The 27,056-nt window shown below is 51.8% G+C and overlaps 3 protein-coding genes across 6 annotated transcripts; all 3 read right to left on the minus strand.

The window, feature by feature from the left end:
- Positions 1-750: 750 nt before the first annotated feature.
- Positions 751-16,074, minus strand: TRAF3IP3 (TRAF3 interacting protein 3). Of its 4 annotated transcripts, none has more exons than XM_086476728.1 (16): positions 16,022-16,074; positions 12,786-13,129; positions 11,450-11,564; positions 10,866-10,923; positions 10,612-10,636; positions 10,162-10,191; positions 9,807-9,902; positions 5,814-5,885; positions 5,406-5,546; positions 4,578-4,715; positions 4,217-4,352; positions 3,404-3,466; positions 3,265-3,324; positions 2,577-2,728; positions 1,174-1,449; positions 751-1,005 (listed from the first exon to the last, which is right to left on the minus strand). In XM_086476728.1, exons 2-16 carry the CDS (start codon positions 13,086-13,088, stop codon positions 922-924), a joined length of 1,749 nt encoding a protein of 582 aa, XP_086332854.1. In that variant the 5' UTR covers positions 13,089-13,129; positions 16,022-16,074; the 3' UTR covers positions 751-921. The 4 variants fall into 4 exon arrangements, with proteins under 4 accessions (XP_086332854.1, XP_086332855.1, XP_086332851.1 ...); XM_086476729.1 differs by lacking the exon at positions 16,022-16,074 and adding an exon at positions 15,707-15,736; XM_086476725.1 differs by lacking the exon at positions 16,022-16,074 and having other exon boundaries at positions 1,174-1,287; positions 12,786-13,123.
- Positions 16,075-17,162: 1,088 nt separating this feature from the next.
- Positions 17,163-20,301, minus strand: LOC104342589 (11-beta-hydroxysteroid dehydrogenase 1). The gene is made up of 6 exons (XM_009946233.1): positions 20,214-20,301; positions 19,525-19,655; positions 18,826-18,937; positions 18,515-18,700; positions 17,841-17,984; positions 17,163-17,383 (listed from the first exon to the last, which is right to left on the minus strand). The coding sequence occupies exons 1-6, from the start codon at positions 20,299-20,301 to the stop codon at positions 17,163-17,165; spliced, it is 882 nt and encodes a 293-aa protein (XP_009944535.1).
- Positions 20,302-21,363: 1,062 nt separating this feature from the next.
- On the minus strand, positions 21,364-25,727 carry LOC104350353 (11-beta-hydroxysteroid dehydrogenase 1). The gene is made up of 6 exons (XM_086476732.1): positions 25,640-25,727; positions 24,861-24,991; positions 24,177-24,288; positions 23,373-23,558; positions 22,422-22,565; positions 21,364-21,620 (listed from the first exon to the last, which is right to left on the minus strand). Exons 1-6 carry the CDS (start codon positions 25,725-25,727, stop codon positions 21,364-21,366), a joined length of 918 nt encoding a protein of 305 aa, XP_086332858.1.
- Between the last annotated feature and the right edge of the window lie 1,329 nt (positions 25,728-27,056).

A 27,056-nucleotide genomic window follows, 5' to 3' on the forward strand; every position in this document is an offset into this window, starting at 1 on the left:
GAGACTCTCTCAAGAGGCTGAATTTTGATGATCCTGCGGCTCTGGACCTTGTAGGCCAGTTGCAAATCAAACATGTGCTTCCCAGAAGACCAGTGTGTGGACTTAGGTGCTCACAGCTGCTGTGCAACCTCTATCCAGACCGCAGAGTGTGCCCTGTGAAGTCAGCTGGAAACAGCTGAGGTTTAATAAAAAATCTGAACACTGCAGTATTTTGAATCCATGAAGTTTACTGTAGGCTCCATGTGATATTTACTACTCGTGTGAGGTGGTGTCACAATGTGAATTAATAGGTGCTGGCAGTGAAAGGAGAGTGGACGTGGCTGTGGGGACACCTGGCCGCAAGATGGGCTGGAAGAGCGGTGGGCTGAACTGGGCCTGCAGGGAGGGAGGTGGGAAAATTGCTCAGGACAGGCAGAGCACAGGGGGAGTATGGGGACTGCGCTAAAAAGCCTCCCTGAGCTGGGTTTCTTTGTCAGGTACCAGTAGAGATGGTCCAGGGTCAAGTATCTCCCATTTGGGGAGGCAATAAGGAAAGGAAGAGAATTCTGCAGTCCTCTCGGCCACCAGGCATGAAAACCAGGGAGGCTGGATCACAAGGGCACGGGATGCCCTGTCCCTGCTGCTCCCTCCCTCCCGCCCCCGTGAGCCCTGGCAGTGGTAGTTTGAGCAGCTTTGTCACTCAGCACCGCAGGAACTGGGCAGCACAACCTTCGACTGGAGCAGAGTAACGGAAGCAGCCGAGGGAAGGGGTGGTCTCCCAGCGTTTATTGGAGCCGCAGGAGTTTGTCGGGAGTGCTGCGACCAGCTCAGTTTATGAACCAAACACACCAGTACAAAAAAGCAGAGGGTGCACAGCAGCAAGGGCACTTTGGTGAAGCAAAAGTCAGTTCCTGCAATGAAGTCAGTCATCGAGAAGGTCCTTCATAGCCTGTAACTTGCAAGGAAGGTGGCTACGGCCATTGCTATCACTGCCACCAGGAGAGGGATCCAGTGACCGCGCCGTCTCTGCAAGGAGAAGCAAGTGTTACTAGGAAATGGATGGGGCGAAGAAACTTCTCATCTCATCCCTAGCAAGCACGTGGGGGAAATCCAACAAATGGGGGAAGTTTTCCCAGACTGATCTGCAGCCTCGGTCTGAAAGCACTGGGAGTTGGAGCGAGGAACACTTCCCACCTGTGCCTGCTTGCTCTGGAAGCGGTTGAGCTCGTCCCGGCACTGGCGCAGCCTGGTCAGGCAGGAGCGGTACTCCTCGCTCAGGGCCTCCAGCTCCGAGCGCAGCTCCGTGCACTGCAAGCAGAGCGAGGGGCCGTTAGCAGGAGGGATCCCCTCGCTTTCGTACGCACCGAGCGCAGCAGGGCTCCCGCAGCAGCTGCAGCGCTTCGCCCGTGCACGGGCACTGCGGTGACGGGGGATTTTCACTTCTGCCACCCGTGTGTCCCCGTGTACCACCTAGAGAGGACAGAGCAGATCTCGGTGTTACTGGGAACGCGGGGATAGAGGCAATGCCTGGTCTGCTGCCAGCCTGTGACCTGCTCCGCTTTGCTGCCACTTTCACATCACACGGAAGAGAAAAGCAATAGTTATTTTTTGTGACCACAGGCGTGTGCAGGTCAGGAAGAAGACGCAGAGTGCAAACTTGTGGCAGGCTTTTCCTCTCGTTGTGAAATTCAGTCTGCATTTCACTGGCTGCAGGAGCAGTTGCAGAGTCCTTAAAACCCCCTGCACGTGGGGCGCGCGAGACAGGCACCTTGGTTGTGCTGCGCAACCCCAAAACCCAGGGAGCACCTTTTTTCCTGAACGGCCATGAGACCCTGCCGCCTTCCCAGCGAGCGGGGTGTGAGCGGCAGCAGCGGTGGAAGGAGGCTGCCTGTGCTGGGGGGCTGCAAGAGCTGCCCCAGCTGTTCCCTTTTGCTGCGATTGTGCTTTACAAAACCCCTCCCCGGGTGATGCTGGGTGATGCCCGATGGCAGTGGCGCGCTCACCAGCATGGGTTGGCAGGACAGGCTCTTCTCCTGTGTGACTCTGCTACAGTAAGTTATAATTTCTTTTTTTTGTAAGTCCTTGCTATCTGAGTACAGCTGTAAGAACTGTGGGGCTGTTGGTTGGCAGAGGGCACAGTTTGATGGGAGAGAGCGTGTAACAGGCTGGAAAGCATTGATTTTTTTTTTTTTTGCAGCTCGGTTGTAAGGGCGTTGCTTTTGTCAGTAGACCTTTCCTGTTATTTGCAAGCCTTTTCTTTTCCTCCTCTCCACCAAAGGAGTTTTGGCTCTTAAAGTGTGGCTTTGAGTTTTCCCTGTGAGACTAGTGAGACTGCCCTGTGTGTGCGAGCAGAAATGGGTTTGTGTGGAGAGGGCTCTGCTGCTACAGCCCCAGGTGCCAGGCTGCGGGCGCCCTGCCCTGGCACCCAGATGCTGCATTGGGGGTTTACGTGGTATCGGGATAAAAATTCACTGGAGAGAATCCTGACAGGAGGCACCAAGCTTAGGTTACTTCCAGGAGCTTTGGTTGTGTTGTGCTGCTCTTGGAGCATTTACATGAGCAGCTGGATCCCAGCTGCGATTCAGTGACCTCCTCACCTCGTTCTCCTTTGCTGTAAGCTGGGATGTCCTTTTCTGCATCTCATCCTTCAGACTTTCTTCTCCCTCCTCCTCCTCAGGGTGCTCTAACAGAGCATTTTGGTTTTCCTTGGCAGGAGTGAGAGGTGGGGTCTGCGTGGTGAAAACCTGGTCTAGAAAACAGTCAGGCTTCTGATGAGAAACAGGTCTAGGCTTTCAGTTTGCTTTAGATCTTGTTTACTCAGCACAGTTTAAAGATAATATTTGCATGCTACGCACCCAGCAGAGGACACAGGAGCTGAGTTAGTTATCACAGGCCTGCCTTTGCTGTAGCTACAAGTTAATCATCTTTAGAGGAGTATTTCTAAGTAGCTCCCAGAAATGGAGGGGAGGGAGAGTTAAAGTGCCTTTTTTCCCAAGTATACCTATATTTGCAATTATAAAGGGGAATGTATTTTATTTGGAAAAAAAAAAAATGGCATAGCCACTGAAGTAGAATTTGCAATGAAATCCATTTATTTTTTAAAGTGTTTTTGCATCATAAATACACTTATGTTGTAAAGGTAACTAGCAAAATAGAATAACTCGCTTTGTGCAGCTTTAAAGTAATCCTTTATTCTAAAACAATGTGGACTTCTCCTAGAGTCAGGTCTAACATTCCTGTGTCCAGTGAGAGGAGTGCTAGGTGGGGGTTACAGAGTTTGCTGACCTTTCCTCTGCACTGCTGCCTCCTGGGTCTTCTGTTCACTGGTCTGGTTCTGTATCAAGTCTGGGAACATAAAAAGCCACAGTTATTGTCCATGGTGCTAACACGGGTCTCTTGCTTTGCCTGCCTTTGTGTTACTTACTGTGCAAATGGCTGATTGTTGCCTCCAGTGTTACCTTCTGCTTTTGTTCTTTTTGCAATTTATCTGAAATAATGATAGAAGAAAATCAAGGTTGCTGTAAATCTCTGGGTATCTTTGTGCAAGGATGGCAACTTTCTCCACATGTGTAAAGTGGACTGGATAGCGTTGGCTACGCTGTACAGACAGGGGTTTTAGCTGTTAATTGCCCTTTCAGTGTTGGTAGCTTTTTCTAGTGTGCCTTACGTTCTATTAATTTATGGTTTATTTTAAAGCGGCTCATGTGAGACCTGCTATGAAAATAGAACTGCCACCATTTACTGTTCCCTAATTGTGTTTTAAAATAGCCACGTGAAGTATGTGTGAGTTTCCTTGCCTCTATCTGAACTGGTACTTTCAGACACTACTAGCATGGATTCATCCACTGCTAATATCCACCCCCATGCAGCAGCACCCCAGACGGTAATGGGCGCTGCCTTGACGTGGGGCGGGCTCGCACTGCTGCGCTTGGTGGGTCTGACAAGGATGCAAAGTCCTCATCAGAGCTGAGGACTCATCTTTGATTTTATTTTCAGGTCTCCCTTTCCATCCTTTCTTCTAGAAAAGTCACTTGACTTCTCTGAAATCCTTTAATCTAGTTGGAAACGACTTCAGGAGCCCTTTGGAAGCTTTCTGGGCAAGCTGAGGTGCGCAGAGAGCGAGAGCCTTTAGCATACGTGTGCGCTTGGCTTTAAGGATGAGGATATTAAGAGTATTTTCCTCATAACCCCTGTTGATTTGGACAAGACTCGCTCCCCATTCCCCTGCCCACGATACCTTCGATGGCGCTGATGTGCTCTGCCTTCTGGTCATTGTCCTCCCGCAAGGCGCTGGCGTGCTGGCGCAGCGCGGCGTGCTCGCTCTGCAGGCTGCGCAGGGCCTGGCCGAGCTGCTCCTTCTGCACGTCCACTCGCTGGGGGCGAGAAGAGCCCCGGCGTGAGCCCAGCCCCGGCACCACGCCGCGGGCAGCCCACGAGCACCCGGCCTCGCCGGCTTTCCGGCCACGCAAGGCAGCCCCGAGCTGAGGGACTGGGTTGCGCGCGTGGCCACTGCGCTTCATCGAAGGGGCTTTTTCCTACATGGTGATCCCATCCTGGGGGCTTCCCTGCTTGCGAATGGGAGAACGGAGCTCACGCACCTGCAGTTCGCTTTGCAGAACGTGGAAGCTGTTCTGGAGCTCGGTGTGCGCCGTGGTCACCTTGGTCAATTCGGCTTTGAGTGTGGTGTAGTGCTCTTTCCAAAAGGCAAGGTCCTCTCTCGTTGCTGCCAGGCTTCTCTAGGGAAGAGAGAAAGGACCCACGGGTGGGCTGGGACCCGTGGCCCGGGGGGACCACGCCAGGCTGCCCCAAACAGCGTCCTGGCCTCTGCGCGGGGCTGGGGCAGCGCTGCCTCCGCCTGCACCAGCGTTACAATAACCTGCGTGGGGCTGATGCCATCTGATGGACAGAGCGAACATGGGCAGAGGGTTTGTGGTGGGAGTTCCCACGCTGCCGAGAGGACTAAGAAGCCTGGTAGTATTTGGGATGAGATTTACTTGGTTTTTCTAAAGATACCAGTTATGCTATGGGTCAAAGCAAATGGCTACCTCTTGGGGAAAATCCGTTTTCATATAAGAGCAACTCCAGGAAAAGCATCTCTGGAGACCTCATGCCCTGGATGGCTGCGTGTGCGGCTTGTCGCTCCCTGTGTGTGTGCGGAGCCGGGAATGGGACGAGGGGATGGTGGAGGAGGAGAGATTACACTTCAAACTGCCGAGCAGTGGTGTATTTCCCCAGCTGTGTGCTGGTTTTAATAACCTGATGTGTGGCTCACAAAACAAGCATAGGCTCCACTTAGCTAAAATGTGGTATTTATGCATCTTTGTTGTCAATGGTAAGCTAGTCATCGCCTTTCCCTGAAATGGGGGGGCTCTTTATCACAGTTGGACTAGATTAAAGCAAAGGCGGGTGTAAAACACATTGTTTACCTGAGAGTTTTGCAGCTGCTGCTCTGTTTGGAGTTTGTCCTCCAGCATCTTCTGAAGAGCCTCTTTTGCCTTCTGCTCGTAGGTCTGTTTCTGGTCCTCCATCTCTATCAAGATCTTCTTCACACACTCCTTCGAGTAACTCTTTAAAGGAAGAATTAAAGTGCTTGAAGGGTCTTGCCTGGCATTGTCCTAATCTTGCTAAACCTGAATATTAGCAAATCCAGAGTGTGTAAAGGCTGTTGCTCATTTGCTGTGAAGCATTGCTTCAGCAAAGAGGAAAAATCGTTTTCAGTTACGTATCTAATCAGATTGCTCTAGAAACTGAGACCTGACCTAATTATGTGGTTTGGTATTTTGTTTTTAGGCCTTTCTTCACCCATGTTTGTTTCTCAGTGAATCAGACATTACCTGGGTGCAAGCCTGCAGCTGATTTTCAAGCGCCCTTAGTTTACACTTCAGTTTATCTTCATTCAGCTGACCCTGGGGAAGAAACAATTGAACCAATGTGTGGGATCATGAACCATACAATATGCCCCCAATGTTTTGTTAGCTTGTGTGTTGATTCATTTTCTCTGTTCATCTGTAATATGGTGGCGAATTTGGTCAAAGTCTCTTCAGTGAGTGCTTAAGAGTTCACACAATCCTGCGTGATCTCTGCATAAATGGGGTATGGGGGGAAGTAAAACTTTGATGCACTGAAAAACTCCCCTGAGACAGTTCCACTGGTTACTGAGTGCAGGTACTCGCAGTGAGAAGTTAGGAGCAAGGGGATTTCAGGTTAGTCTGGGTGGGTCTGGGGAAGCGTAGCTGCTGCCTGTTCCCCGGCTGATGGTTCCTCCTTGCAACGCTCCTTGCCTGGAGCTCCAGCTGGTGTTAAGGTCTTGTCTTGCTGGTTCCCGTAGGAAATAGGTTGGGTTTGCGTTGCAACATCTAGCAGTTGGGCAGGGGGATAGAGGGCAACAGTGATGATTCATTTTCCTTATTATAATCTCCTCTCAGTGTTAGTCAGGCTTCTTGGGTTTTGTGAAACCAGACTGCATGCAAATTCAGATAAAATTTCTAGCAAAGAGTTCACGTAGGCTGTTTTTCCACCACTGATACTGAGAACGCCGCTATCTTCTCTGCTTACGGCTGCTTGAAGCCAAGCCTCTGAAAAGCAACTCCTTGATGTTACGGGAATAGCTGTTAGACCTGAGGAAAACTAGATTCCCTGATGTCTTAGCACTGGTTAAATTTGCACAGAAGTAAGGTTACAGTCCCAAAGACTAAATCTTCCCTGTTCAGTTGCTGGTACAAAGAACTAAAGGCTCTGTCCTCTTAGAAGTAGGTGGAATTTTGGAAAGCATTTTTATATGTGAAATATTATGCCTAGTTTTCCTCTGCAGTTTATTTTATCCTGCTATCTGCAAAGGTTGGTGGTGTTACAGCAGTTGCTCACAGATGTAAGTGACTGTGCAAAGCACAAGGCAACAGAGCACTGGGCCCTTCCTACGCTTCAGAGCGGAACTGTGCTGGCAAACTCCTTTCATGGAGATGCAGCTTATAAATTGGCAAAAGAACAGAGTATAAAGATTTCCCTAAATGGAATAAGCTGTTGGTTAGGGCAGTTACCAGAACAGCGTGGCAGTGACGGGTGAGTGAGCGTGTGCGCATACGTGGGAGGGCACAAGAAATTGCTATGCTTCTGCTCAGAAAAGTGATGTGAGCAAGTCTTGGTCAAGCCTTTGTGTTGAAGATTATCTACACGAAAGGGGCTGCTTTAAAAAAACCCAAACAAAATATGAAAAAATAAACAACCAACCAAAGACCCCCACCCACAACTAAACAGAACAACAGCACCACCACCCCCCCAATAGCCACCATCATCAGATGGTGGTGGTTTTCCTCTCCTCTGCAGTGTCCCGGGTGACCGTTTGACCACCGTCCTTGCACTGAGCCTTGCTAGAGAGCCCAAAGACACCTGATGGAAGCCAGGCAGAGGAAAGGGTTAGAGCTAACATGCTCAAAATACACCCGCTCTAGCAAATACCAGATTTGAATCCTCCATAGCCCTCTTCAGAGAGTCTCAGGTCGCCTGAATGGGCAGCTCCAAAACCTCTCTCAAACTCCTCTGCATTTCTCTACTGCTGTCACTTAAGCACCATATAAGTATTTTAAACTGGTTTTGGATGACAGCTATAGTGTTTTGGTTGTCCTGTGATCAGTGAATTCTGTAATACTCCTTGTCTTAGTAAGTTTTAAAAGCTGGTTTAAAGCAATAATAATAAATGCTGTTTCTGGAAGGCTGCCAGTTTGCACAAACACTGTGTTTGCACTGGAAAAATGAACACATGTGGTAGCAGTAATGCACTGGAAATGACAAAGTGCTTAAACTCTGCAGAGCTGCAAGGTGCTTCCAAAAGTCATGCTCAACTTTAGAGGTCAGAAAGGGAAGAAAACAAAGTAGCAACTTTCTTGAGAACAGCTTAAAATGAATTACTCTTAATAATCATAACTGAGATTTACTTAGCTTCCTTCATCTGGCAGCATTTTTCAATCAACTAAGCAAGTTTCACCACAGATGGGGGGTTTAAGGTGCAGACCTGTGGCAGGAAGGTCTCTAACTGAGAAGTAAAATGGGAGGGGGAAGGAACCAAATGCTTTATCCCTTCAGTTTAATGACACTCCCATCCTCCTGCAGAATATTCACTTGCTCCATCAAGCCAGAAGCACCCACCAACACAAGCAGCACCTCAGAAATGACTCTGTAGTCGTTTCAAGAGTTACTGGCCGTATCACTCACATGTATGCATTTCTTTGAAACCCAAAAAATCAGAAAGGATTACAGAGCTGCTACAACGAGCATTTGGCATCTCACCTAGGCCTGGAAACAGGCAGCCAACCATCAGTTTCTGCCGCACGGCGTTATGGTGTAGGACCTGTTCGTACCCCCCTTTGCCAGCCCCTCCTGGAGAAGCCACTTGCCCGCAGCCGCCTCCCTCCGCGCAGCTCCCAGGGGATCCCCTCCGAGCAGGCAGCATCTGCCTTGTTTGCCCCGTTGGCTCCAGCGCCAGCAGCAGGTAATTTTCAGTGTGACGAACGGCTGAATGCAAGAGGCAGCAGCAAAGTCTCCCTTCTGTAGCAGAGGTAGCAAGAAGCGAAGCGCACCCACCTGTTTCTAATCTGAGGTTTCATGGCTGCTTCCTGCAGAGTGTGTCAGGGTGTTTTTTCCTGCTCATATTATTTGAAGAAGCGAGTGAAGACGGAAGTTTCTAACCACAGAATGTCTAACACAAGTTTTTTTTACACCATCTCACCCAATCACTTGCTTTTCTGTCCCAACCAAACTTTCAAACCACTTTTTTTAATGGCACAATGAACTGTAAATTAATATTTGATTTAATAATCCTATATAAAACAGTTCATATGTTGCATAAAATGCATGACCTTAATTTTGCCTCTTGAGAGCAAAAAAACAAACGGGCCCTGGTTCAGTGCTTCCCAGAGGATTTTGTTTGAGCTCTGGGGAAATAGATTGATACAAGGCCACAATTCAGCTGTGCCCCTCAGGTTAAGCAGATGTGCCAGAGCGTCGTGGTATCGGGTGCCCTGACCCGTGTTTGGGGCCCAGAACGCATCCCCGGGGGCACCGGGGCAGCAGTGTGTGTGGGGGTGTCCCTGCGGGCCCTGGCGAGGGGCAGACTGGTGGCCGGGAGCTCGGCAGGAAGGCTGCGGTGCTGGGTGGGCGCTTCTGGCTGTTGCGTTCCCACGTTAAGAAACAGTCTGTCTTTTTCCCATCCAAGGCAGTGTTTGCCAGCAGTTCAGCGTGCCAGTTAGGTGCATCTAAAATTCTTATTTTGGACAAAAAAAATTAAAAATATTTGAAACTTCCTTTGACTAGGAAAGAAAACTTGGTGGAATATGGTTGGTTGGGTTTATTCAATTTTTTTTTTTTTTTTCCCCACTTAGACACTTCTGTTTGCTTTTTATTTAAGAAAAATTGGGAAAGGCAGGTATAAAAAACCCCCAAAACCTTACAGAAGAAAAGGGTTTTACACTTCCTGTTGATCTGAGAGCAAAGTACACTTTGTAACACTCTTTTAGGGCACAAAAGGGAAAAACTTCAAGCAAAGCGACTCCCAAACTTCTGAGTTTGTGTTCAGCCCTCCCTAAAAAGCAAGGCGGCAGCAAGGAAAGAGGCAAGGCAAGCAGCTGCTTGCAGGGAACGGTTCTGCGGGATGTCTTGTCGGCCAGGCGACAGCATTGCCTGGTAAACCTGTACCTGTAACGCACCGAAGGCAGGCAGAGCTAGAGCTCAGCTCCCAGGAGGAGAGGGAGACCCGTGGGCTGCTCTTGCTTCTGCACATAAGCCCAGTCCCGCTGAGGCAAAACCTGCCCCCAGCCCCAGCAGCTCCCTGGTACCTGCCAGGATTTTTCCGACGCTTGCAGCAGCGTGGAGAAAAGCTCCTGCAAAATCACCATCTTCTGCTTGAGCAGCAGCTCGCGGTGCAGGGCCTCCTGCGGGGAAGGGGAGAGCTGGTCAGTGGGGACCCTTGGAGCTGGTGGAGACAGCCTGGCTCCCCCCTCCAGCTCTGGGTCAGGGCTTCTGCCACTTGGGGGTTTTCAGACAGGTCTTTGAGTTCAGTGGCTTATCTGTAGGCTTTCTTGGCCACGTTAAAATCGGGTATGTAACACCCGTGCATACAATAGTTTAAAAGGTGCTGTTGTACTTGCTGAAGACCTGCTTTCCCAGTGGTGCTTAATATGTGGTACCTACCTTCAGGTAGTTGGACAGCTGCACTATTTCCTGAAAGGGAAAGGGCAAATGTTTAAAAATAATAGGATTGTTTCAGTTTATAAACATTTTAGGAACTGTCTACAAAAGCCAAATATTTTGAAATAAAACTGAAATTAACAGCCTGTGTCTGGGTGGAGGAGGAGAGCCTGCTGCTTTGTTTGGTTTTTCCAGGGAAGTGGAAATATTTCTGCAGCAACTTACAGCCTTGGAGCTATGGCATCTTTGCTATGTAGTGTATCAAATCAGGGCAGTAACTGAACGAGGACAGTAGATTCCCATGGGACAGAGGTGCCTTTCTCTCCTGCAGCAGCAATGTCATCATTTTTGAAACTATGGAAGTTCAGCACCAGTCAGAGTCCTGGTCAGAAATTTTAGAAACTGATTTCATTTGCAGGAGTTCAAGGCTAGTTATTGCTGTGGTTTGCTTACCTTATTTAAAACTGCTATTCCACAACTAAAATAAAAAAGAAAGCGTGTTACTGAGGTGAGTGGGATGCGGGGGTCTGCAGGAGTCCGTGGCTCTGGACACCAGCCGCTCCCCCCCCCGCCCAAGCAGAGTTGTGGGTGTTTGTACAGCGAAAGCTTGTGCCGAGCTGAAACGCGTTTGGGCTTTGGCATCAGAGGCTGCTGCCCTGCGGGTATCTGAATGCCGAGCCTGGGGAGGGAGGGGAGCACTGGCTTACTCTGTCTGCTGGCTCGAGTCTTTCACTCCTGCACTTGGATTCATAAGAGTCTGGGTTCCTGTGAAAGCAAAGTGAAAGGATGTGAATGATCCCCCCCACGAGGGGTCGCGAAGTTCTTCTATTTGTCCGTCTCGGCTCTCGGAGATGGCATCGCGTCTGGGATGGAGAACAGTTGCTTAAACAGTGTCCAGTAACACAACTCAATAGGGACAAGAGGCAAAGTTGAGTCCTGCTCAGATGGACAGAGAAGTGGAAGTTCAGTCATCCTGCAGACGGACGTTAGCCCCCGGACCCCTGGATAATCTGGGGCACTTACAGGGAAGCCGTAGGGCAGAGCATCTGCTCAGCAGCCCTGGTTGTTGAGCTGTGGGCTGGGCTGGTTTATCCCTCCACAGGAAAAATATTCTTAACAGGGGAAACTCTGACTGGGATGGTAAAACAGTGCAGTGGGGCTGCTGGCAGGGGAGCTCGGGTTAGAGCGGAGCTACCAGCTCGCATCCCAAACCACCCGATGGAGACTTAGAGGTGGGAGGGAAATGCCGTGGCTGCTGCTGGGCTGGGAGACCCGAGCATCCCTCACCTACCTTGGGTATTCACAGAGGCACCTCTCCTGGGGGCAGCTCCTGCCGAAATGCTGAGGGGGACGCTGAGGCTGAGTGGGGAGTGTGCAGGGGGGAGCACAGGGCAGCTCCACGGGCGCTGGAACGAGAGGGCAGTGCGAGTCAGCATCTCCCCAAAATGGGCTGTGAGGAATGGAGGGGAAGAGGCTGTGGCCAGGTCAGGCTTTGTACCTGCGGTGACCAGGTGAAGAGCATCAAGGATGTGCCAAGAAACCATGGCAAATCCACAAGGATCTTCCCACCAGAGCTCTGGGGGGAAGTGGGAGAAAACCCACTGGCTTCTGAGGAGGGAGAGGAACCTATATCAGAACAGGACAAGGAACCCCCTCAAGGTGTCTTGAGTTATTTTTGGAAAAGATGAGGACTTCTGGTGGCAGGGAGTTGGGTCCTACCTTGGATCCCTGCTACCATTTGGCTGCCATGGAGCAGAGGTACTGTTCTGCTCTGGATTCTCGCTGAGGCTGGGGGAGTGGAGTGCTCACCCCATCGCCCCTCTGCACCCCCCTCCCCAGCCTCCTGCCCCTCTGCAAAAGCAAACAGGAGATGTCAGTGTGCATGGGCCCTGTGCATGTAAGTGCTTGTTCCAGATTCCTGCTGTCTAGCAGGCAATTAAACCTGGTGAACCGAACGGCAGCAGGAGGCAGGTAATTGCTCTGCACCCTCCTGTGCTGCAAAGGGAGCTCAAGGGCGTACCTTGCATTCGGCTGCCTCTGCCCACAGGGGTTTGTGAGGCCCCCAGGATGAACTCCCAACGTACCAGAGGAATTGTTCCTTTTGCAGGGGATGTAAGTTTAGAAGGAAATCTGTTTGGCTCTCGGATTGGGGTGTTCGCGTTGCATCTTTCTATAGAAATTGTTCAAGGCAATGAGCCCTCTGGGTTACGGTGAGTAGGCAGGGAGTGCTCTCCTAATTCCTGCACCCTTTCTGCTAACAGCGAAGGTGACGGAGGGAAGCCAAGTGTTTAGAGCTCAGTTTTCAAGGGTACACGTAATTTGTGTAAGTGTAAAACTGTAATCTGGCAGGTAGGATGTGGGGTTGTACTTGAGGGAACAGCAGAAAATCTCCATCTGGTTCAGGGTTTGGAAAAGGAGAGGAGCACACTGCGAGGGAGGCAGCAGCGTTTACACGTGCCTGACGGCCGTTTATAACAAAATGCACGTCTCTGTCCGTGCACTCACTTTCTGGCTGTACCTTGATTTGGATCCCGATGCCGTTGCCATCGGTGGGGCATGTGGGGGCTTTAGTGGGTGCCAGCTGGAGCAGGCCGAGCACCGAGCTGTGCTCCAGGGGCAGGCGTTACCTGGAGCAGGATGGGCAGTCTCGGCTCCCCCTGCGAGGAGGGGTCCAGGGGGATGCGTGCTTCAGCCTCCTGTCCCAGTGGTGTCCTTCCAGCATCGCTTGCCAGGTTTCTCCTCCTCAGGAACTCCTTTTGCCGAGGGCTCTGCGACGGCTCCTCCGCTCCCCTCCCAAGGCGGCGGCAGGTCGTCGCGTTGTTTCGCCGCCGCAGGTTCTCCCGCGTCTCGTGCCGCCGCTCGCACTTCTCATCGTAGCTCTCGCTCACACGCCTGTACCGCGGCCGTGCCTTCTCGGGCTGGTTGATCATGTTGGGCACAGCTCTACTGGTCTGCTCTGGGATCCTCTGGCCTGATGAAACCAAGGGAAAAGACACTATTTGAGTGAAAACTAATTATTTCTAAGGTTAAATGAATGTAAGGGATCAGACACTGATGATGGGGCCCTCATGCAATAGGTGCAAGTGGTGTTCCTGGAGAAATCTGTTGTCCATGAACTCGTATGTGTTGGCTATGTAAAAGACACCTTGCTGTTCTTGCCCCTCCATCAGGTGGGTGCTGACCTGGGGGATGCAGGGAACAGAGTTTTGAACACTCAACACAACCTCGTGAAGCTGGCCTTGCTAGTGAGTAAGGATGCTTCCTCTGGGAGAATTCCTTTTCTGATAAAATAAAATCCCTCTGTTACTCAATCTGATTCTTTTCTGCATGCTGCCATAGGTCTTTTGCCAACCTAATGAAAACAGGAGAAGTGATAGCTGCTATTTCTGCAGGAAACTTTTAAGTGTGCATTTCTTTTGCCAGGTTTTTTTTTTTGATAGGTCCACATACAGTGGTGCTGTGGTGTGACTGACTTTTTAAACAGTTGCATTGTATTTCTTAGTGGTGGCTGCCTTTTCTGTGTGCAGAGAGAGATCTGGAGCAGTGAAAATCTTGCAGCATTTTAAGGGTTTGTTGTGGGTTTTGGTTTTTTGTTTTGTTTTGGGGTTTGGTTTTTTTTTTTTCCAATGAAGTATCTGGCAAAGTCCCTGCCGGTCTGAGTGCACCCACCCTCTGAAGACCACAGCTGCAGAGTGCTGCTTTCTCTTATCCCAGTTGCTCCCTCCCTCCCCAGCTCTGGGTTCAGATGCTGGGTAGCACTTTGCTGTCTGCTTGTTCACCTTCACTGGTCCTCCCACAGCCTCGCTGGCTGCAGCCCTGGCTCTGTGCTAGCCGAGCTGTGACTTGGTTCTTTCACTGCAAATACAAGCGTAGCAACTGATCGTTACACTTTGGGGTTAATTCCTGTTAAGCTGTGCTCGAGAACCGGGGCGCAGGCTCTCAGTGGTACCGGTTTGCCTCAGGCATGAATTCTGCCTCCATTTCTGGCCCAAACAAGGCTGTGGCTTGGCTGAAGGAGGAGCCTCCTCCATTTCAGCACTATTGCACCTTCTGTGTGCACACACAGGGTGTGGAGATGAAACCTCCTCCCTCCTGCTGACTCCTCTGCGCACTTGCAAGCCACTGGTGCGTTGTTTTTTACTGGACTTTGGTCATACTGAGTGAGTTTGGTCCTTTGCCTCAGCATCGGTTGAAAAGAAAGCTGAGCAGGAACTACCCACATCTGTTCCTCTTCCTTCCCCACCTCGAGCAATAGCTGCACCCCCCTCTCCTGTCCCCTTGCCCCATCGGCAGTGAAGAGGTTTGTCACCCCCATGCATGTCCTGTGAGCGTTGCTCAGGGGGTGCCCATCCTCGAGGGGCTCAGCCTGGGAGCTGCTGTAGCTGGTGTGGGGCTTTTCTCCTGTTTAGTAAATCATGTTAATGTAGCAAAGAAGGGGGGAAAAAGGAATTTTAGTCTCTGAAAATTCAGACTAAATGTTGCTCATTGTCAAACAAAACCACCAAAACTTCATTGGTCTCATTCTGTCTCAAGCATTAGGAAGTTGTTGAGTCTAATGGAAAAAAAAAATTGGAACAAGTAAACCCCATTTACGTAGATGATACTTCCGTGTTTTTTAGTCTGCATTAAAATCTGCTCCATAATTCTTTTTATTGTCCTTGTGCTAGCTGTGGTGTACTCAAAGCTCGTTTACTAGTGCCATCTTTTCACTGCAGGGGCTTCCTTTGGAAGGAGAACGGCATTCTCAGGGTTGTCAGCTCTTGCTCTGGGCAGGCAAGGTGCCTGCAAACTCACAGCCAGGTCACTGCTCCCGATGCTGAGCCTGCATGGGATGTGGGCTTTGAGACCCCTGAAGTGTGGCACTTGCTAGTGCACTCCTATGCATTTTTATTTGAATATTCTCTTCTTTGAACAGCTTCTGAAGAGTCTCTAAATTTAGCTTAAATTTACTGAAGGATCCCAACAGTATTTCACTATTCAAGTCTTTCTTGCTGTGATACACTTACAGCTGGAGGAGTCTGGGGGTGTAAATGGCTGAGCAGGTTATTCCCATGCAGCTTTCATGTCCGTGCAATGGCAATCCCACTGTGCTCACCCAGGGCCTTTCCTCCTGGTGCACACATGCTTCCCTTGGCCCTGCAGGCAAGGCAAGATCTGGCCAACAGCTTCACACCGAGAAATGCAAGTTGGGCGTGCGCCCACACCCCACAGTGTGCTCCCTGGAAGCTGGGCACGAACTCCATAGCTTGGGACAAAGCGTGTAGCTGCAGCCAAACTGCTCCAAACGCTTCAGGACACTTTAAAAGGATTTTTCAACTATTTTTTCTTGGATTGCACGTTCCATCCGGACCTTGGGGGTCCTGCTCAGTCCCTGCTCATCCAGCTCTTCCCATCAGGAATAGCTCAGCCCCTCTCCCACCTGCGCTGCCTCTGGGCTGCCCAGCCTGTCACCTTGCATCCCAGAGCAGCTCTTGTACTAGCCTCAGTTAACCAAAAATGCACTTCAAAGCAAGGTAAAACTTAAAGAAATGCACAGTCCATTACTCACCCCAAGCTGAGTGAACTGTTGAGGCCTTCTGGACGAGCTAATACTCTACTTCCTCCTTCTGTTACCCCAAATTACGTTCTCTAATTAACAAACATGTCATTTATCTTTGCTTTCCAAGCTGTTACACTTTGTGCTTCAAGGGAAATTAAAAAAAAAAGTGCTTCTTGCTGGTTCATGTTACAGCCTCCCGGTGTCAATCATATAGGCTGAAAGTGGGGTGAAAAAAGAGCAAAAAAAGGTGCACACCGCTGCGTTGAGCGCAGCAGCCTCCGCTCCCCTCCATCCCTTGCCAGCCCCGGCGCTGCAGGCACTTACCTGGCCCGAGGGGTCCCGTCCTACCCCTCGACTGCTGCAGAGGAGTGGGGTGAGCGGGGGGTTATCGGCTGCAAACACGCTCCAACTGCCATCTTCGTGCCAACCCCCTCATTTTGCTGCTCTCGCTCTCTTTCTCGCTGTCTAGAACAGGAAACGTTGCAGCCGCAGCCGAGCCCCGGTTCCTGTCTCTGCTCGCAGCCTGGCTGCGGGGCGCAGGGGCCCAGCTCGCAGCGGGATTGGGGTTATCTTGGGACCCCAAAGTCTCCAGCTTCTCTCCACGCAGAGCTAGCAATTATCTTTCAGGCCATCTCCCTTTATCGGTCTCTGACACGCGGAGGTTGAGTGCTGGTTCATGGAGCTGCTGGTGGCACTCGGTGACCGAGACTGCCCAGGCTGCTTTGGGGTAGAGAAATCCAGACTTAGGGAAGTACAGTAATGCTATTATTTTACGGCTTCTCACAGGTTGGAAAGGGGAAAAAAGTGTGTATCAGCAGCTGAGGAGAGGTCACGAATGGCAGAAATTCATTAAGGTCTTTAGAGAAGTGAAAGCTGCGTTAATGCAAATCATGCAGGGAGGTCGGTTTAACCAGCTGGGCGCTGATAAGGGCTCTGTGCCTCTGCACATGGAAAACGAACACAAGTAAAAGCAGAGATCTTGTAAAGTAACGTAGGATTTATTTTTGCAAAGACCAGCCTAGAAGGGATACATGACACAAAATTTCCTGGCTCAAAGACCCTCTCATGGCTTGGGGTGGTTTGTCCCAAATCCTCATTCGGGCCATGGCTCGGCTCCTTCCCACAGTGCTCAGCACCGCTGCCGTTGTGGCTTTTGGTGGGGGGAACGGTTCCTGGAGCGTGAGCAGGAAACCTGCTGGTGAGCGGGACACTGGCAGCAGATCCTGCCAGGGACTTCCCTGAAGTACCTCTTGGTCAGAAGAAGCCAGTTGTAAAAGTTCATTACTGAGAAGGACATTTTCATGCTGTGTGTTACAGGCCTCTGGTGCATCCCATCTCGGGTTGGCAGGGGCGTGAGCGTGGGGCTGCCCCGGCAGCATGGAAAAGGGCACCTGAGTAGCTGGATTAACACCCAAAGCCCTTGTGCAGGACCCAAGGTGTCCCAGCGCGCTTGCTGCCCCGGGGACTATGTTCTTCTGATGTTTTCCACCTTGTAGCTGCTCCTGATTAAGGAGTCGAGGAAGTCGGGGGCTATGGCCCGGAGGAAGAGCAGGCTGCCTGTCGCCAGGGATGGGTAGTGCAGCTCCCGCTGCCGCAGCGCCCCGCTCTTGATGATCTCCAGCGCGCACTCCTCCTTCGGCGCTGGCGTGTCCTGGATGACATGCGAGATCGCTCGCACGGCGCTCTCTGGAGGGACGGGAGGACAGGGAGGGAAGGAGCAGTGTTGGATGGAGAGGCTGCCACAGGCACCCGCCGGCTCAGTCAGGGTGTCTGTAGCTTCCTCTAACAAATGGACAAACTCTGGGGATCAGACCTACTTAACAAGGCTTAGAATAGTTTAAGTAAATAACAACTATAGTGATGTCCTTCCCATTCCTTTCCACCTCTTGAGTGACCATAGGATGGAATCCCCACCTGCCCTGGATTTACTGCCAGGATAGCAGAGCCAAAGGTCTTGGGCCACACTTTAAAGAGTTGGGGTCCTGTTTCTGCAATTGCACAGCCACTGCAGCCTGAGGGTCTTGCAGTGGTGGTGAAGCAGCGTGCTGAGCAGCCTGGGGCCAGAGGGCAGGTGGTGGGCTTGGCTTGGCTTAGCTCTGTCTGGAAACACAGAGTGGCAGGGCCCTGGTGATGCTGAGCTTACCTGTGTTGATGTAGCCCAGGATGCAGAGTGTGATGGAGACGTTGACCTGGTCTACAATGAATTCTTGTCGCAGGGAGCTGAAGAATCCATCTAAGGCGAACTTAGTTGCACAATAGGGAGCAACAAATGGGGGAGCAACTTTACCTGGAGCAGAAACACAATGTCAGGGTTCGTGTGCTGGGCAGACACCAGGCTGCACAGCTCTCCCTTCCTCTTGTCCTTCAAGTAGCCACAGTATTGTGATTTAGGATGACTGAGTAATCTGTCATGGATTCTTGGGAGAAATAAACAAATGCAGGAATGTTTAAAATGTAACATGTGGCATACAGTGGCGCAAAGTGCCTTCAGTTGTGGGTGATACTGTTCTGGTATTCCTGTGTACATACCCACGTGTAGCAGATGCCTGTATAATATGCGGCTGCGCACATAAAATAACCTGCAGTGGCGTACCTCGGCCGCACTGCGTGAAGGTGATTAGTTGGTGCACGGAGACGCGGTTGGGGCATGGAATGTAAATCCCTCAGAGGACTTGAATTGCGCATCTGGGATATAAATCATATGCTGATTCTATGATCCTGACTCCCAGCAGGGCAGCTCTCTGCCTTGTGGTCCTTATTCTGCCTTTTGAAGAAGAGGGACGTGGGCAGGGAGAGCCTGGCCCCTTGTGTGCTCACCTGCCACGGATGAAACGACAACAATGCTGCCCTCGCTCTCCTTCAGCATGGGCAGGGCAGACATGGTCATCGCCACGTAACTGAGGAAGTTGACCTCCAGGAGCTTTCGTACGTGCCCAACGTCGCCATCGAAGTAGTTGACGTAGCTGTAACCGATGTGATTTAGGATGAGCATATCCAGGCCTCCTGGAAGCAGAGAATGTTTGCGACCGGCATCTCAAAATAAAGCAGCTTCTTGGTGGCTGGAATGGCCCCAACATGTAGCACGGGGTGCGTTGGGGAGTGAGGAGCAGCAGCTCCCCGCCACCTACCCCAGGTGTTCTCAGCCTCCTTCACCACCACCTCTGGGAACGTGGTGTCCTCCATGGAGCCGCTCACATAGCGGGCGGAGGCGGCACCCAGCTCGAGGCACCGCTCCACAACCTGCGGCAACAGCGAGAACGGTGTTGGCAATGGACCCCCCTTTGTGGACACCCCCCTGCCCACCCCCATCCCACAAAGGCTGTGCTGCCTCAGGGCAGGTGGGCAGTGCGTCTCCCTGTCCTGCTGGAAACCCTTCTCCCTTCATGGGAGGGGACGAGAGAAATGTTTCTGGCTGCAGAGTTAAACAGTAGCACATCTGAGGCAAATGTTTAGTGTTTATAAATAGGGCTATGACTGCTTAATTTTGATTCTGTTGTATACGGGATGCAAAAGACAGTTCAGGCTTTGAGAAAGGGCAAGGGTTGATCAGACCAGGGCTTGGGCAGAATAGCGTTGTCCTTGGTGGTGGAGATCAGCATTCACAGCTGAAGACTGCGGAGAGAGCAATGCCGTGCTGTTAGCATTGAAAATGCCATTTGTTGCGGTCTGGGGGGTGTGTGTTAGAACAGGCTTGTGCTGGTGGATCTGCAGGGTATCTGGCATCCCCGCGTGCCCAGGCTGGGGTGAATATCTGCATTCTGCCAGCCCGTGGGGCTCTGGGTTGCAAATGTGTTTTGCTGGCCCGGCATGCTCTGCTTGCCATTTACTTTCTGCAGCTTGGCCTCCGTCCGCGCTGTGATCAGTAGGTGGGCCTCCATGCGTGCCAGGTGATACGCCATCTGCTCCCCGATGCCGCTGCTGGCTCCGGTCACAATAACACGTTTTCCCCGGAGCATCTCTGGAGAGGAGGGCGCAGAGCTCAGAGCCAGCACAGCCCACGCTGTCCCCCCGCATGCGGGCACTCAGGTGCGGGGAGCTGCAGGCAGCAGCGCTGCCCCACTGCAGCGTGCACCACTCGTGCAGGCCCTCACTGGAGCCTGGTCACTAATCCCAGCTTGATGGGAAGTATGTGCAAGGCTTGAGCTCTGCGTCCAGCCTGGTCTGGGAGTGGCTTTTGAAAATGGCGAGAGCCGAATAATAAAAGGCTTAAGTGTTTAAAACTGTATGTTTCCCAGAGAAATAATTTACTGAGATCAGACACATACTGTGCATCCCAGCAGACCCACCACAATCCCGTGGGCTTTCCTGTGCGGTGCAGCGTGCTCTGACCCCTGGCACCGGGGTCAGCCTGCGCTCCCCTCCGAGCCCTCAGCCCTCCCATGCTTTGGCTTTTCCAGCTGCACTTGGAAAGACCCCTCAAATGGCCCGTGCTCTTCTGCGTGGGCCCCCGCTGCTGCTCTGGCTGCAGCCTCACCGACTGTGTGTAGTTTTAAAGCGTGGTTTTCCAATGACTTACCTTCACTGAAATTCTCGGGTGCTGAATAAAAATAAAAGGCCAGCGCCAGTCCCAGCAAGGGGATGAAAATCTTCAGGAGCAGACCCATCCCTCTGCAAACGTACAGGCAGCAGCAAGACAAACTCCGTGGCTCTGACCGTGGGGAGGTGGACACGTCAGTAGGTTGCAAACAGGGCTGAGAGCAATCGCAGTTTTGAACTGGTTCTTATCTTGGCCAAGACGGCTAGTATGTGCGCTTCCTGTGATTTAGCAAACATTAACCTAACGGGGAGTGTCACTTTGGACTTTAGGCTGTCCCTTTGCACCCTTGTACTGCCAGGAATTTCAGGCGTGGCTTTTTGAGAGCGTTGAAGGAAAGGCACTGAAAAGCTTCTGGCTCCAGAGTGGTGGGCGTGTTGTTTGGCGGCTGCTTTTGGGGCCAGGACACCCACGTCCCCTCAGCGCAGATCTCAGTGGGATCGGCTTACTTCCCTCTCTATTCACTCATCTAAAAGGGAGGCAATGCTTCCCTTCCCCACTGGCTGCCACAAGGATTTATTAATCAGAAAGATTAATAAGTGTAAGAGACCATCTGCCAAGTTTGGAAAGTTTTGCTTGGGGTAAAAACTTGCATTTAATTTGGCTGCTAAGCTGACAAAAAAAAAAGGCTAAAAAGTTATTCCCAAAATGAAATAATGAAGGATTTTTTGCTAGGGTTTGATTTTCCTGTGAAAGGCAAGTCAGAGGAGTCGTGCACATTCACAGCAGCATTAAGTAGTGGAGAAAGGGGGATTAAAAAGGCCCACAGAACGCACGAAACTGTTAGGTTAGTACATTTTATTTAACAATTTGCTCCTGCACATCCTGGGGAAGGGAACGTGTCTACCCAGGCGGGGTACTGCAGCGGCAGGGAACTCCCCTTCCCCACCTCGCATCGCACCGCACCCCGGGGCCGTCCCAACCCGCCCCGCCGGAGGCGGTGCGATCTGCTTAAACCCCAAACCCTTCACTTTTCGAAGCGCAAGCAGAGCTTTCCGACGGGAGGCCCGTCCCGCCGTGCGAGGAGCAGCCCTCGGCGGGGGGGCCCCGGCTGCAAGGCCCGTCTCCGCCGGCAGAGGAGGGTGTTGGCCCGGCGAACCCTCCCGAGCCGGCGGCCGCCGTTCCTGAGCGCTCAGTTAACCGGCAGGGCGGTGCTGGGGGGGCGCGGGGGGGCGCTCTGCAGGCTTTCCAGCCGGTAGCGGCTCCTGACCAGGTAGTCCAGCAGCTCGGCGGCCCAGTCCCGCAGCAGCAGCGGCAGCCGGGTGGAGCCGTAGCGGTAGTAGAGCTCCCGCCGCCGCAGCGCCGCCCCCTTCAGGATCTCCAGCGCGCACTCCTCCCGCGGCGCCGGCCGCACCAGCAGCAGGTCTGCGGCGGCGCGCACCGCGCGCTCTGCGCGGGAGCGGGAGGGCGTCAGGCGGGGGCGGGCTGAGGGGGAGAGCTTGAGGGGAGAGCTTGAGGGGAGAGCTTGAGGGGCTGAGGGGGAGAGCTTGAGCGGCTGAGGGGGAGAGCTTGAGGGGAGAGCTTGAGCGGCTGAGGGGGAGAGCTTGAGCGGCTGAGGGGGAGAGCTTGAGGGGCTGAGGGGGAGAGCTTGAGGGGAGAGCTTGAGGGGCTGAGGGGGAGAGCTTGAGCGGCTGAGGGGGAGAGCTTGAGGGGAGAGCTTGAGGGGCTGAGGGGGTGGCCTGAGGGGCGAGCTGAGGGAGCGGCGTGAGGGGCCAAGGAAGGCCTTCTCGTTAAGACGAAGCGGGCAGAGCAGGGCATACAAAATGGTTGTTTCAAGTGGGGCGTAGCGGTACGCACCTCAAAAGAGAGGTTAACTCAGGAGATTAAATTCCGCTGCCCAACGCGGGCGGGGCTCTTCCAGCTGCCCTAACCATTACGTTCCCAGAGTTGTTGCGTCGGTATTAATGGGAGATAGGCGGCTGGCACATCCCTGTTCCTACTAATTGAATGCCAGGCTGTGGCAGCCTGTATGGGGTGGCTGGTTTTATTGTAGCATGGAGAAAGAAATGAGTTTTGAGACTCTTATTTTTGGTGGAAGAGAGGTGGGGTCCCCCCAAGACCAGAGCAGGTTCTGCAGGGCTGGAGGAAAAGCAGCAGCAGGGGTGGCAGGGGAGAGTTGAAGGGCAGGTCAGAAGCCGAGGAGGTGATGCTCGGCTCCTGATCGGCCAGATCAAACAGCATTGATCTTACCAGTATCAATGAAGCCGAGGATGCAGAGCGTGATGGAAACATTAATGCTCTGAATGCTGAATTCCTGCCTCAGGGAGCTGAAAAATCCGTCCAAGGCAAACTTAGTTGCAGAGTAGGGGACCGTAAGGGGAAACCCGACTTTACCTGGACATGGAGTGAAGTTTTGTTGTAGCACAGAAAGCTGCTCTGCCTAAACTCTCTTTGTCAGAGAAAGTATTTTGCCCAAAGGGACTTTACTGTTAGTGAAATGTCATTCTGGCACCTGAACAGCAGCACTACAAATATTCCCGTCAGCTTCCAGCTCATTGAAGGTCTTAAGGCCAACACCATGGCTCAGGTCTCTGCTCAGGGTAGGAGCAACCTGCAGTAACTATGACACCCTCGGAGGGGAGAGATGGAGCAAAGTTTAAACTCTTGTCTCTGGAAGCTGAGCTAAGCTGATCACCAGGAGGCTAACCGACACACCAGCTGCGAGGGGGGACATCTGTTAGTAATTCAGTTTCCTGACTTAACAGAAATCCATTAGAGTCATGTTTTTGTGAATAGTCAGTCAATAGCTCACTCTACAAATATTAGCAGGAACTTGACCTACCAAACCAAGATGAAGAGTCAGAGAGCCAATGCAGTGAGAAACTACTGCATTTCCACTGCTCCGTAGAGCTGGGGGTACGTGATCTCTGCTGCTCCAATGAGCCTGACTACTAGGGTGTGGGGTTTAGATACAGGGCTGGTCAAAAAGCAAGCTGGGGTGATTGGATTGCATCAGAGAACAAATTCCATTGAGAAAATATTAAAAAGATCTGGATTTGAGTTTGGTTTCCGTTTTTTTTGCGTGCATTAAGCAGTTATGGCTCCGTTAGGATGGTGGGTGTCTCTGCATGCTGCTTCTGAAATTCAGCCCACGGTGTCTTTTGCCTGAATCCCACGTCACCTACCTCGCTCCCCACTCACCTGCCATGGATGAAACCACTACGATGCTGCCCTCGCTCTCCTTCAGCATGGGCAGGGCAGACGTGGTCATCGCCACGTAGCTGAGGAAGTTGATCTCCAGGAGCTTTCGTACGTGCCCGACATCCCCGTTGAAATAACCAAAGTACGATGTGCCGACGTGATTAAGAATCAGCATGTCTAGGCCTCCTGCAAGCAGAGGAGCAGGCATTAGTGCTGGGTGGGAGAGGGCTACAACCGGCAAAGCAGAGCCTTTCCGGGGAGCGGAGTAAATGTAATCAAAAGAAATCAGGTGTTTGGGTCAGAGCTGCGGCCTGCCATCTCTGGAGTAGGGATATAGACTGGATGGTGGCTGCCAGTAAAATATTCGTTGTGATTTTTAAAATTTTTTCCCTGGTTCAAAACACAAATGCCATGGCACAAGGGAGATCAACTGTGAGTTGTCTGCAGGCCCGGGGTGGGAGAGGGAGAGCTGAAATACTGCGTTTCCACAGCCGTCACCACAGTAGCAAGGCTGCTATGGGCTCGATGGACGGTTTCAGACCACAGTAACTGGGGGTGCTGAAATCCAGGGTTATGATACAGGAACAGGATGTCATGAGGGCGCAGAGCTGAAATCAAGAGCGCAGTGCAGTTTCAGCTGGAGTGATGACGCGGGGCTGCAAAGGGCAGAATTAGGGAAAAATCTCTCCCATCTCATCCCATCTCCCATCTTTTTTTTTTAGTGGGTGCACGGCAAAAAGCAGCAGGGCCAAGGTGAGATGCAGTGCTCCGCTGTCACTTGCGGAGAGCAGGCTGTAAACGTACCCAGCGAGGTCTCTGCCTCCTTCACCACGTGCTCGGCGAAGGCCATGTCCTCCATGGTGCCGCTGACGTACCGTGCAGAGGCTGCCCCCAGCTCCAGGCACCGCTCCACCACCTGCCACACCAACACGACGGGTCAGAAACCCCTTTCCCTGCCCTGGGAAGCCTGGCGCGGTAGCAAAAGAGGGTGTCTGTGCTCCCTGAGATGTGTCCCCGCCTTAAAACAGCGGTTTGGAGCCTTTTAACCTTCAAAGGGAGCCTGAAAAATTATCCCTTTGGTGAACGCGTTGCCCAAGGCAGTCTGGCTGTCGGTGCAGCCTGTGCCGGAACTGCATGCGTGTAGGGTGAGCAGGAGCTTGGATATCACTGCAGTGGAATGAGGGCGTGTGTGTGCCGAGGGAGCCTGCGTGTAGGCATATGTGTACATAACGAAGCAAGTTCAGATATCCCAATATGTGCTACGTGGAGCGCGTGGATCTGCAGGAGAGGGATTTCTGTGCGGGCAGGAGCCCCAGACAGCACAGGTATGCACACCCGTGACTGCAGCTGTGCCTGTCTGGTGCTTGTGCCGTGGTGGTTACACGTGCATGTGCTCGTGTGTGTACCTGCGATGTGAGATTGGCTTTCCTGTGTTTGTGTGTGCACCGCCATGAACACGCGTGTGCGAGTGCTCAGCTTGCCATTTACTTGCTGTAGCTTGGCCTCTGTCCGCGCAGTGATCAGGATGTGGGATCCCATCCGTGCCAGGTGATATGCCATCTGCTCTCCAATTCCAGTGCTTGCTCCGGTGACAATCACCCGCTTCCCTTTCAGCATCTCTGGGGACCAAGGCGCAGGGTTTTAATTTATCCAAACACTATTTTAAAAAAACAACCAAACAAAAAAACCCAAAAAACCCCACCGAACCAACCACAACCCTAATGCCCTTCAGAGGAAGCAGTTAAGTGGCAGCTAAGTGAGCCTGCAAGTGCAAAGCCTCCGGCACTGGGACGTCTCTTCCATCTGCTGGAAAAAGCTGTGCTGAGGAGCAGCTGCAGCTCCTCACTGAATGCACTGACACGGGCAGAGTGCTCGACTCTTTCAGCAGTTTTTTCCACAAGTCAGGGCACAACTTATAAACACCTCGACTATTTTGTAATAAAAATCGACTAAGTACTTGCTTCAAAACTTAAAATCCATCATTTAAAAGTCATGTTTATAAATTCTTTTGCTACGCTCTGGGAAGTGGAGTGTTGAGAGCCCTCTGTGTCTCAGACCCCCTGCCTCACCTGCTCCCTCACAAAATATTTCTGCGTATTATGTGCCCAGTTTGATTTCAAGTCTTTGTTAAAACAACTTTCCAGTATCAGCCACCACACAAAGCCTCGGACGTGGTTTGGTCCAAGCTCTGCACAGTTTCTATGCAAAACACTCAAATATGGCTGTTAAGATTTTTCCTTAAAGGCAGATTCACTTTTAATACTTACCCGGTTTGAAATTCTCCCTCGCAGAATAAAACCAGAAGGCCAAAACCAATCCCAAAAAGGGAATGAGAATCTTTTGCAACCGACCCATCCCACTGTGGAGTCAGGAAATAAACCATGAAAGAGAAGGGAGGAAAAAACCCTCTGCAGAGCTGCTCCAGAGGGAAGCAGCAGTGCCAGTCCTTTAAAACCTGCTGGCGAAGGAACTGCAACTTCCAAAGCACTGGAAAATCACGGGTGGGTGGATAAGCAAGGCAAACCCTTTGATTTGCTCCCCACTGGAGCTGGCGAGCCTCGGCCTAACCGGCAGTGCTCTTTGGGTTCTGCCCGGCTCTTTTCATATTTCCTGTCCTACGTTAAAATGCAGAATTTTGCACAACACCCTGGAAGAGGTGTGTCTTTGCTGAGCAGCGTCAAGTTTCACTTCGAGAACATCAAGAGGCAGCCTAGTGCAGGTGGTTAAACACCGTCTTTTATTCCTGCTGGCACTGTGTGTCGGTGCATGCAGAGATGCAATCCGGGTCCGATTGCTTGCAGGGGTGGAGGGACTGGGGGCTGCGGTGTGTGTGGGGGGGACATGCAGCAAAGGTCCTTTGCTCCTTAGGGCACAGCTGCCTGCCGCCAGGATGCTGAGCAGCAGCGTGTGCCACCCCCAAACCTCTCCAAAAATGCTTTGCTGAGGCAGGGTTTATTTTTTCGTCTCTACCTACTCATGTGAGCAGATGAGGGAGCAGGGGCTGAGCTGAACCCATCCCCGGGGGTGCAACCACCCCAGCTCCAACGGGCCATTCAGGCACAGGGAGGTTTGCAACGAAATGCTGAATGTTGTTTTCTGCAGTGAAATAAGGGTCCTTGCTGCTGTGGTTCCTGCTTTGAGCTTTGCAAGAGCTTTGTTCTTCAGTGAATATAATCCAAGGAAAAACCCTGTAACGTCCGCTAGTTCCCCGAGTCTCGGCAGCAGCAAATTCAGTGCCATTGGTCTTGCACAATAGGTGTAAACTGTGTTCCAGCTTCAGTCTGGCGCTGGGATCTTCATCGCAGAGTACCAGTACCTGCTGCGGCACGTGGGTTAGGGACATGCTACGTGTGCTCCTGGAGCTGCCTTGCCAGAGCCTCTGCCTTCTCAGCCAGGGAAAGCCGTGTTTGCTGGGACGAGAGCCTGATCTGCAGCCCAGGGGCTGCACCACGGTCTGATTTACGTGGGCACAATGCCGTGATTGTCCCTCTCAGACCCCTCTACTGTAACCAGGCAAAAAGCATAATTTAAAGATTCTTTTTTTATTTCTTTTTCCTCTATTGCAGCTTCAAAATAAAGATGATGCAATTTAGTGGCATACCTCTCTGGCATTGCTTCTGCTTTATAGATTATTTTTTTCTTTTCTGCCTTTCTATTTCAGTGTGGACTTCCCCTCCGGTAAGA

This window comes from Leptosomus discolor, chromosome 21 (assembly GCF_034619465.1).
Source record: "Leptosomus discolor isolate bLepDis1 chromosome 21, bLepDis1.hap2, whole genome shotgun sequence".
Taxonomy (NCBI): domain Eukaryota; kingdom Metazoa; phylum Chordata; class Aves; order Leptosomiformes; family Leptosomidae; genus Leptosomus; species Leptosomus discolor.

What these genes read in the sequence shown, in the direction of transcription:
- LOC104342589 (XM_009946233.1), bottom strand. Translation starts at nt 20,301, where the DNA reads ATGGGTCTGCTCCTGAAGATTTTCATCCCCTTGCTGGGACTGGCGCTG. An exon ending in CGGAGGCCAAGCTGCAGAAA is followed by an intron (nt 18,938 to 19,524) that starts GTAAATGGCAAG and finishes CTGTTGCCGCAG; the next exon opens with GTTGTGGAGCGGTGCCTCGA. An exon ending in TGTCGTTTCATCCGTGGCAG is followed by an intron (nt 17,985 to 18,514) that starts GTGAGCACACAA and finishes TTTCTGCTCCAG; the next exon opens with GTAAAGTTGCTCCCCCATTT.
- TRAF3IP3 (XM_086476728.1), bottom strand. Translation starts at nt 13,088, where the DNA reads ATGATCAACCAGCCCGAGAAGGCACGGCCGCGGTACAGGCGTGTGAGC. An exon ending in GACTGCCCATCCTGCTCCAG is followed by an intron (nt 11,565 to 12,785) that starts GTAACGCCTGCC and finishes CTCTCGTTCCAG; the next exon opens with CGCCCGTGGAGCTGCCCTGT. An exon ending in GACTCGAGCCAGCAGACAGA is followed by an intron (nt 10,637 to 10,865) that starts GTAAGCCAGTGC and finishes TTTTTATTTTAG; the next exon opens with TTGTGGAATAGCAGTTTTAA.
- LOC104350353 (XM_086476732.1), bottom strand. Translation starts at nt 25,727, where the DNA reads ATGGGTCGGTTGCAAAAGATTCTCATTCCCTTTTTGGGATTGGTTTTG. An exon ending in GAGGGAGAATTTCAAACCGG is followed by an intron (nt 24,992 to 25,639) that starts GTAAGTATTAAA and finishes CTTGGTCCCCAG; the next exon opens with AGATGCTGAAAGGGAAGCGG. An exon ending in CAGAGGCCAAGCTACAGCAA is followed by an intron (nt 24,289 to 24,860) that starts GTAAATGGCAAG and finishes TTGGTGTGGCAG; the next exon opens with GTGGTGGAGCGGTGCCTGGA.